This window comes from Perna viridis, chromosome 7 (assembly GCF_037379345.1).
Source record: "Perna viridis isolate PV_CMFRI_1.1 ecotype Kerala chromosome 7, ASM3737934v1, whole genome shotgun sequence".
NCBI classification, from domain to species: Eukaryota; Metazoa; Mollusca; class Bivalvia; order Mytilida; family Mytilidae; genus Perna; species Perna viridis.
Genome location: NC_142451.1, coordinates 29,540,674 through 29,550,003, shown reverse-complemented (window position 1 = coordinate 29,550,003; position 9,330 = coordinate 29,540,674). Strand labels below are relative to the sequence as shown.

The 9,330-nt window shown below is 34.0% G+C and overlaps 1 protein-coding gene across 2 annotated transcripts; it reads right to left on the bottom strand.

Annotated features, from left to right (window-relative positions):
- Window positions 1-4,333: 4,333 nt before the first annotated feature.
- On the bottom strand, window positions 4,334-7,046 carry LOC148612194 (uncharacterized). 2 transcript variants are annotated; one of them, XM_088593455.1, is made up of 2 exons: window positions 6,201-7,046; window positions 4,334-5,112 (listed from the first exon to the last, which is right to left on the bottom strand). In XM_088593455.1, the coding sequence occupies exons 1-2, from the start codon at window positions 6,664-6,666 to the stop codon at window positions 5,042-5,044; spliced, it is 537 nt and encodes a 178-aa protein (XP_088449581.1). In that variant the 5' UTR covers window positions 6,667-7,046; the 3' UTR covers window positions 4,334-5,041. The 2 variants fall into 2 exon arrangements, with proteins under 2 accessions (XP_088449581.1, XP_088449580.1); XM_088593454.1 differs by having other exon boundaries at window positions 6,221-7,037.
- Between the last annotated feature and the right edge of the window lie 2,284 nt (window positions 7,047-9,330).

Here is a 9,330-nt window from a genome sequence, read left to right as displayed (position 1 = left end):
CTAGTAGCTTATTATTATACCATTCATGACCGTTTGATGACCTCAATGTCCTCTACAAACTATCCACTTTTTATATGGCACAGGTGGCTTAGTGACTCAATGGAATGCTGTGGCCACTATAAACTTTCCATTGAAATCCTCTGAGGAAACATTTTGGCCTATTTCTCTGCCCCCACGTGATTTCAGTGGATGGCAGGAATATTGTAAGAATAGGGAACTCTTTAAACGTTTAAAATTATCAAACAATATGACATGATATCAAATTCTCCAGGTGAGAGATTCGGGCTTATGGAGCCTCTAGTTTTTCATATCAACTTTAAAAGTTTGTGGCCATATATGGCATATTCTGGTGGTATCGCACTGTCATTGTCCTTCTTGTAGTCTGTTGACACTAGATTTTTGTGCAATAACTTAAAAGTTGGTTGGTGGATCTTAATAAAGTTGTTATTACAAGGTTCTGAAATAGGAAAGGAAGATCAGTATTGATTGCTGGGGTTATGGTCCCTACTGTTTGGAATACACAACCAAGAAGGGGTAAAAAGTAAGCATTTTATAGAAGTATTACCACATAACTGCAATATAGCTAATGGATCTTTATGGTATTTTTGTAAACTTTATCAATATATAGCAATCTCCAAAGTTTCAACTGCACCTTCTTTGGGGCATGAGAAATGTGAGCATGCTTAGTTATTCTTTTTCATTTCTTATTTCTAACTGCAAAAATCTTTGGCACCATTTCAGCTCATCTGGCCTAAAAGGCCATGTAAGCTTTGTCATCACTTTGCATCCTCTGTGATCGTCTGTCATCCGTATTTAATTTTTCCTTAAAAATCTTCTCCTCTGAAACCACTGAATGGATTATTATCAAACTCTTATGGTACATGTATTTCCATTAAAAATTGTATTAATTTTATAGATCAAGCTTAAGGAGGTAGACCTAGGGTAAGGGACATAACTCATAAAGTCAGTGATATGTTTGTATCATATTCAATTTTACCAAAGGCTATCAAACTTTCATTTGACACAGAATGAAATCAGTCAAAGTTACTTTGATGCTTTTATGACATTGATGTGAAATGGTGAATACAAACGTTCCAATGATTTGTAAGGGTTGTGTCCCTTACCCTAGGTCTACCTCCTTAAACATGGCCACCATTGCTATATTTTTAGACCACATGGGTCAGTTACCAATTCTTCGTATATCTCAAAAACTATACGAAATATTGGGAAATAACGTGATTTTCCTTCTACAAAAATTTCTGTTGAGTCAAAGTTATTTTTGGCGACTCTTTGAAAGTGCCAGTGGCCTTGACAGATGAAAAATGAGGTTTTATTTCAATTTATACAATATTTTGAAGGAGAAAACATGATCCTTTTGATAAGTTCTACTTAAGTCTCTTTGATCAAAATTGTCAGATGATTCCTGTTGCCCTGGGAAGGTGTTCATTCTTATCAACAATTATATCTCCCTTTTTTCTATAGTTAATTTTTTGTTCTGTCAAGTTAATGCATTCGCAGGTATCAATTTTTCGCAAATTTTAAACATGATTAGCATTATATAGTGTTAAAATTCAAATTCCAATGTAAATTGTTCACGTTTTTATGTTCACAATGAAAATAGCAAAAATTCGTACGCCGCGAAAATTAATACTTTCACAGTATATGAGCACTTGTGCAGAGTTTGCTCAGAATGGATCCCTTTGTTTTATATTTACAAATACGAAGATACGTAAGCAGGTCTTTTAGAAAGGGTGTGAATAGCTGCTAAAGAGCTGTTTATGTTTTGTGTCTTTTGATCATACAATTTTAGTTCAATTCTACTGAAGTAGAATTCAATGATTATACCCGGCAAGGATTTATATATAAATGTATATTTAACTCCTTGTACCCGACAAAAACAAAGTTTAGGTGATTTATAGGAATCACCCTCTCTATCTGTCTGTCTGTCCACTTAAGGAATTTTGATGAAATTTTATAGGAAGGTTGGGTATCAAATATAGATGTGCACGATGGAATATATTATTATTATTGAATGACCACGTAGAGAGATAATCCAACCAGGATTTTTCAAAAAGTCGTAAGAGTGAAATTGGTCGTAAATCATGGCGTTACAATGCTATTTTAGTTTATGACACCTGGTCAAATGGCCACCAACCTATGTAGTACCAAAAAGACACTGAACCTAGAAATATGCATTGTAAGTGCATTATTTGTGTGTATTTTGATCAAAAGTAGTCAAAATAAAGCTGAGAATGTGTACTTAAAATATTTGTAATTTACTACAAAAGTGTATGAATAGTTTTCATGTGTGAGTAATTTGCCTCCATGCTGTCAGTTAGCAGAAAAGGTAAAAATGTTGATTTTCAGTATTTTTTATTCAAGCAAATTTTGTGAAGAATTTCTACAGTCGTCATACCATTAGAATAATGATTTTGAAAGCCTTATTTTCCAAGCTTCGCAATGGTATGTAACTTTAAGGTGTCATTTGTCCTGGGAATTCACAGTGAAACATTGAAAATTACTTGTTTAATATGTAAAGTAATGGAAACGTTAGAAGTGGTTAGTGAGACCTAAGTCCAATTGAAGCGGGGGTATTCTCTTTGTGAGCTTCCTCGCAGTATTTCAAATTTTGGTTCAAGTTCAAGTGACTGAATCCTATTATATTTAATAAACCTTTTATATATGGCTCCGAACCATATGAAAAATAACCCCTTAAATTTGTTAAAGAAATTTTGGGTGTACATGTTTAACTCCTTATACTGCCTGCTTAGCATAAATAGAATAGGACTTCCTTGCACCTTAAACTCAAGCTAAATGCATTAAATGTTAAAATCCGATTTTAAATTCTTCAGATTTTGACATTTATAAACAAGCACTATCTTTAAAAATAAAGATAGTCGACCCAGTAAAATTTGTTCTTTTGACTTATAATTTTCTACATTTACATTCAGAAAATAACACATGGCACGCAATTTTAATTTTCGATACGATTTTTTTCGAACGTTTGTAAGTTATCAGTATTTGGCTAATCGGGAATTACATGGAAGAGCGTCTTTAAGGTCAAAGGGTAAAGAGCGAAACTATAAACTATACCGACTGCGTCGGGAAAATGGATTGGGAAGGTGCCAGTATAAAATACACGATTAAATAGCTTACACAGTGAATTGAGTAACATTTGAATGTCAGATTCATTCATCTCATTTGAAAAAGCTGATTTACCACTTTTTCACAGTTTTTAATGTATTTAATACTATCACCTTATAGAAGCAGTTACTGCATGCCCAAGAAAATACATATAAAATTTTAATTATGACTCTTATTCATTGTACCGGTAAGTTACTCCAAAACCATGCAATGGATTTTGATGAAACTTTGCCAGAAGTTATGGGATTTCTGTGAAACAAGATGATACTGGAAAATTAATGTACTTAAAGGGAAGTTGATAAACTAAATGTTTTAAATAATTACTAAATAACTCACTTTCCTCCTTTGCCTACCCCGAACTTGACTTTTTACCCTACGGGTACAGCTGATCCATGATCCGAGTTTTTAGTGGAGTCCGAGTTGCTCTTTTACTTTCACTTGTTACTAAGTATGTATTATTTTTAGTTAATTTATGTTCTTTGTTGTTTTTGTCTGGTCTTTTGTCCCTGGATTACATTCTTTTGATTTCCGCTAGAATTTTGATTCCCTTAATTACTCTTTCACACAAAACTAGAAATACCAAAGGTTATATACCAGTCCCATATAACTATTGTATAGATAATGATGAAGCCGTATATTTTGGGCAACATATGCAGTTTTGCTTAAAGGAAGATGCTAAATGCTAGATACATTTTGCACGTTTAGATCTTGCAAGTGTAACTCCTTGTAAACAGTCCGTGGATTTTGATGAAACTTATAATAACATGGCGTCAAAGAAATGTTTGCAAGGAAAGATAATCCAATAAATGATTTGTGAAAAATCCCTAAGCAGGTATATAACCTTTGCTGTTCTTAGTTATTTCCCTTGAATGTCACCATTCTTATCATTAATCCTACTGAAAACAGATATAAATCAAGAATGGTTTTAATTATGTTCAGTCACAAAAATTGCAGCTAGTGCTTCAAATATCCATATGTTACCCATTAAGTATTAGCACAAACATTACCGGCTTGTTCCCACTGTCAGAAATGGAGCCCTACTAGTATACTTGATATTTTGTTATTGTTGTGGTCGACTTGGCAAAGGTATTGATTTTAACGAAGTCGTTTTAATTTCAAAAGACATGCAATTGCACAACTTATTGCATTATTAATGTGACACCCGGAAAAAGATGTAAATACATGAATTCATTATAAATATACCTGGTCTTCCAAATTGTGTATGGTACAAGGGGTCTAAGTTTTACTTTTAAAAGGTACATGTACAATGTAATTTTACACTGGTTCACTAAAGGGGCTAGGTTGGTTGGTTGATTGATGATGGTTTAACATCCAATGGCCGACATTTCATGAATTTCGGGACAAGAACGATTGACTAATCGAACAAACCCTGCTTGGACTTATTTTAGGGTCTTTCGTGTGACGACCTCCCGCACTCGAGGCGAGCACGCTGCCCTTAGAAAACTAACTCGTGCCAAGAATGCATATTCAACTTGCGCGCACCAAGTTCCGTACACTCGTTAAATCTAGGCGTTCTCCTTCATTCGTGACCATATCTTTGTTATTCACTCTCTTCAATTCATTATCTTATTAATACCTGATCAGTGGCGAATTCAGGGGGTCCTGCCCCCACTAAAAAAAAATATTGAAAATTGTGTGTTAAATCATGAAAAACACTCACTTCGTGATCTTCACTGGTGATCCTGTCAAGAATTTTTTTGCCGTTCTAGATGTTAAATTTACCGTCATGTCCTATGGCGACTATTTGGGTTTCTTTATGCCAATTCTTCGACGATGTGAAATGGAACAAACGTAATTTATTAAAACTTTTGTTGCCATTTTTTCACCCACCGCTTTATGGGTGTGGTAGTATAATCCAGGAATAACGTCTGGTGTGTTACTTCTTTTCCTTTTTGAAAATGACCTCTGTGAATTCTGACGAAAGTATAGTACTGTGGCGATATCTCTCTGAAAAAAAACTTAAGCTATACAATATTTCACCAAATACAATTATAATATATTCTCCTCCTAACGTAACTGCGCTCACAAAAATATTTGATCTCGAATCCTACTGTAAAGGATTCTGGTTTACACCGGAGACGGACAGTCCAGGATAGCTGTTCTTAGCCGCCTTTCACTGTCACTTCCTCTCCTCTTATTATAATGAGGTTGGACAAAGAATAACGGTTCCTACATCCCTCCCCTTTATATTCAAACTTTCCTCCTTGAGTTGCTGCAACAACAGGAAATGCCTACCGGTGAAGCCTTGTCAGGTTGAAAGACGTTTCATCATTATAATAATGTCCATACCATGTGATATTTTTATTTTGTATAAAAGAATCTCTCATATGCCCGACGTTCAAATCTGGATCCATCTAGCTGTGAGACATTCACTAAACAATGTTTTTTAAATGCAATGTCTTTAAAATTTATTTGTCATTAATATAACCAACATTTTTTACATGTTTGATAGAGTTTAATACACTTAGCTGAAAGACATATGTTTAGATAAGGGCATTTGTATTTTGGATATATTCTTTTTGTATAACTTGCCAATGAAATCTCATTTTTCAAGGGAATTCCCTTAAAACAAAATGACGGGTATATCTCCACGAAGATTCTCATGTGGTCCTTCCAGATGCACTAAAGTATATAATTTATGTATTTCGGACGGGTTTCTCGTTTTCCCTGAATACCCTCTTCAAATACGTACATATGGACATATACTGACTACAGAACGTGGTTTGTTAGTACAGGTGTCCTGTATATTCAGGAATTGGATTAGACGGATTTGTATACGATGATCGACGGAGTGCAGTCTTTCTCATTCCTACCACGTGACTACTCAATTAACTTTCTGTACTGAGGAATACTAAGTCCTATATAATTACATGTACATGTCCATACGATATAAGTAATTTCCTCTGAGTCACTCTCCTAATAAAAACTACACTAGTGCGTCTTTATATTGTTAATTAACGTACTATTTATACTTCTCTCATAATTGTATTAATTTTTAATATATGTATGAGTTTTCGTTTTTTTTTTATACATACCGAAAAAAGAAAATACATACTGAACAGCTGTTTGGTGTGCACTTCCTCTTCGCCAGTCTTCTATGACGTTTAGTGAATTAGTTAGAACAAGATTGCCCCAGTCTCCGCCTTTGAATCTCTCCGCAGAAATATACGCTACGATGTCATCATGTAATGATAATTCCTCTACCAGTTTCTGACCGATATTCCATGTTCTGTCTATTAACTCGGACTTCACCCTCGACTTATCTACGTTTCCGATGAAACCCACAAAGAAAGCATGGTCAAGATCCCTTGTTTTAGCCCTTGGTATATCTGGTATGACAATTCTGATGCAACGTCCATCTTCAAGATTTGAATAAATTCCATTCTTCAGCTGTCCGCTCTCTGTGCTCGACAATTCACCTTCTAGGTAGGTTTTGGCAAATGCTTTTAGTTCCTGAAGGAAAGTAAAATCACTTGAATATTCCGTTAGTTCAGATGCCATCAGCACATTAAGGTGTCCTAACTAGTTCAAACGTCTGTTGTATTTATCGTGATAACATTAACATAACCACGTCCATTTACCAATTATTTACTCGAATCATATAACTATTGTAAACAGTTGAATCTCCGGTTTTCTCTTGCCTTCTCTCTTGTGATCAAATCAATAGTCCGGAAACGCACAATAACAAGGAATGTATTTTTTATTTGAGTGTTAAATTCAAGTCGTGGTCTCAGTATCGTATTACTTTTCCCATAGACTTCTATAGTGAAGTGCATATTTTTAGGATTTTTTAAAAAAATATGCAAATTGATTCAATAAAACTTTCACTTATGTAGCATTTCTAAGGACATGCGAAAAAATAATTTCCCGCAAAGAAAATAGGGTGAGTCCACGAAGATCGGACAGAAAAGTAGTCTGGAACTATAAACAGCCATTTTCCGTACTTTCACTTTCGTTATGCACTCACCAAACCAACCTTTTCAGTGGAACATTTTTATGATATTGTGTTAGATTTTCTTTTTAAAAAGTTCTTCATCTTAAAGTGTGATGTTTGCTCTATTTTATATGTCATTGTTCATATCTTTTGACAAAACATTAGTTTGTAGAGAGGCAAAAAGAAAATGCACTATATTTTTATAGCATCCATGTTTTGACGTACACCCGCTCAGGGATATGCAATACGATACTGGTACCTATTCCCGACTTGCGGACCAACATTTATCTCCCTTTGGAGCAGGTGTCTATTCGGAACACGTAAGGTTTTCCATCCGATATCGACGATACTTTAGAAAATCTCGAAAGTCAAAAGGGAATTTCTCGTTCTACTGACCCTGCCATAAATTTTCTCTACCCGGGATACAAATGAAAATCACCCTTATGTAGCCTACCAACAAAATGAAACACCCTGTAAATTTTAGAAACGCCGTTGTGTTTGTCTGCTGGAGATTCCATTTTCATTCGCGTTATCTCTTTTTTCTGCACCCGAATCCGAACATCGATTAGACAGACTTCGAAATTAAACCTGCTGGCACGAAACCGCAATTAATTTTCAAGTGCATTTCAATGACAATATGAACATTTGAGCAGATTAAAAAAATTCCACCGGCGCAAACTGAATAAAACTTCTCTGGTCTAAAGATATGTACAAACAGGATTTTATATATAAATTGTAGAAAATTTTACTATCATTTTCTGAAATTAATACATATAATTCGGAGATGGGGTAAAAATGACAAATGAACTGAGTTAAAAGTCCAAAATTTTAACCTTCTTCCACTGAACCAAATCACAACTTTTAGTCAGAATTGATTAATGACAAAAATCCCATGTAATTTTCACCTATTTTCTACCAATTAGAGGCAACACTTCAGCAAATAAGTTTCCAGTAAAAATATGAAAAAAATGTGGAAGGTACCTACTACCAAAGTTGGAACTATATTCAACGAAAACCAAGGGGAATTAATTTTGTTCTCGTACCTGCTCGTACGGGAAGTAACTCTGCAAAAACAGGATAAAATATGGCTGCATCCCGAGCTCCGCAAGTAGGGAATGGCAAGCCAAAGTGCACAAAAATGAGCATTTTCTAATATTAAAAAATGATTTTTTAATATTACAAATTCATTTTGTAATATTACAAATTAGATTTCTTGTATCACAAAACACTTTTTTTTAATATTAAAAAATTATTTCTTAATATTAAAAATTCAATTGAATTTCTAATATTAAAAAAATATTTTTTATTATGTGACTGATTTTCTAATATTACAAATTCATTTTCTAATATTACAAATTCAATTTGTAATATTACAAAATGTGTGATATTTTATAATATTACTAAATCAGGAATTTGTAATATTAGAAAATGAATTTTTAATATAAAAAATGAATTTTTAATATAAAAAATGAATTTCTAATATTAAAAATGATTTTGTAATATTAAAAAATCATTTTCTAATATTACAAAATATTGATTTTTGTCCACTTTGGCTTGCCATTCACCTCCATACATGTACGTACGTATCACAATACAATACATGATATTCAATATAATTTCGCCTATGAACTTAAATAAGGTTTCATACCCAAGCTCCGTAGAGGGGATATACTGTTTTATCATTGTCCATCTGTGCACAGAAGTATCGGTCCTCTCATGCACTCTCATGTTGATTTTTTTTATGAAGATTTGTAGTCGCCTATAACGAACTTATAGCATTTTGATCTTCGCTTAAACTGCCATAAAATAAAGTATTTTAGCCCTATCCGTATTGTCAGTATTAATGTATTTTTTATTGCTCACCTTGGAAAGTTTGTATGAGTTCGGATTTGAGAGCCCTACTTTTCTGTATGTCATGTAAAACCTGTTCAGATTAAGTGTGACCGTTGCATTGTTGCGTGAAGTGAGCTGCGCAGACGTGGCATCTGACATCGTACCTCACAATGAATGGAATCATCCAAAGGTGATTGATTACACGTCACAAACGTGATGCATACAATCAAAGTTCGTTTGTCCTTTGTCAGTCTGGTCATTAAAAAGACTGAACAACGTGTATTGCTATGGCGCGGTATTAGCGTCAAAAATAAAAAGTTCTGCCTAGCCTAAAGTATTTATGCCTAGGCAAAAATAAGGTTATGCCTAGCCTAAAAGAATTATCATATGCCTACACA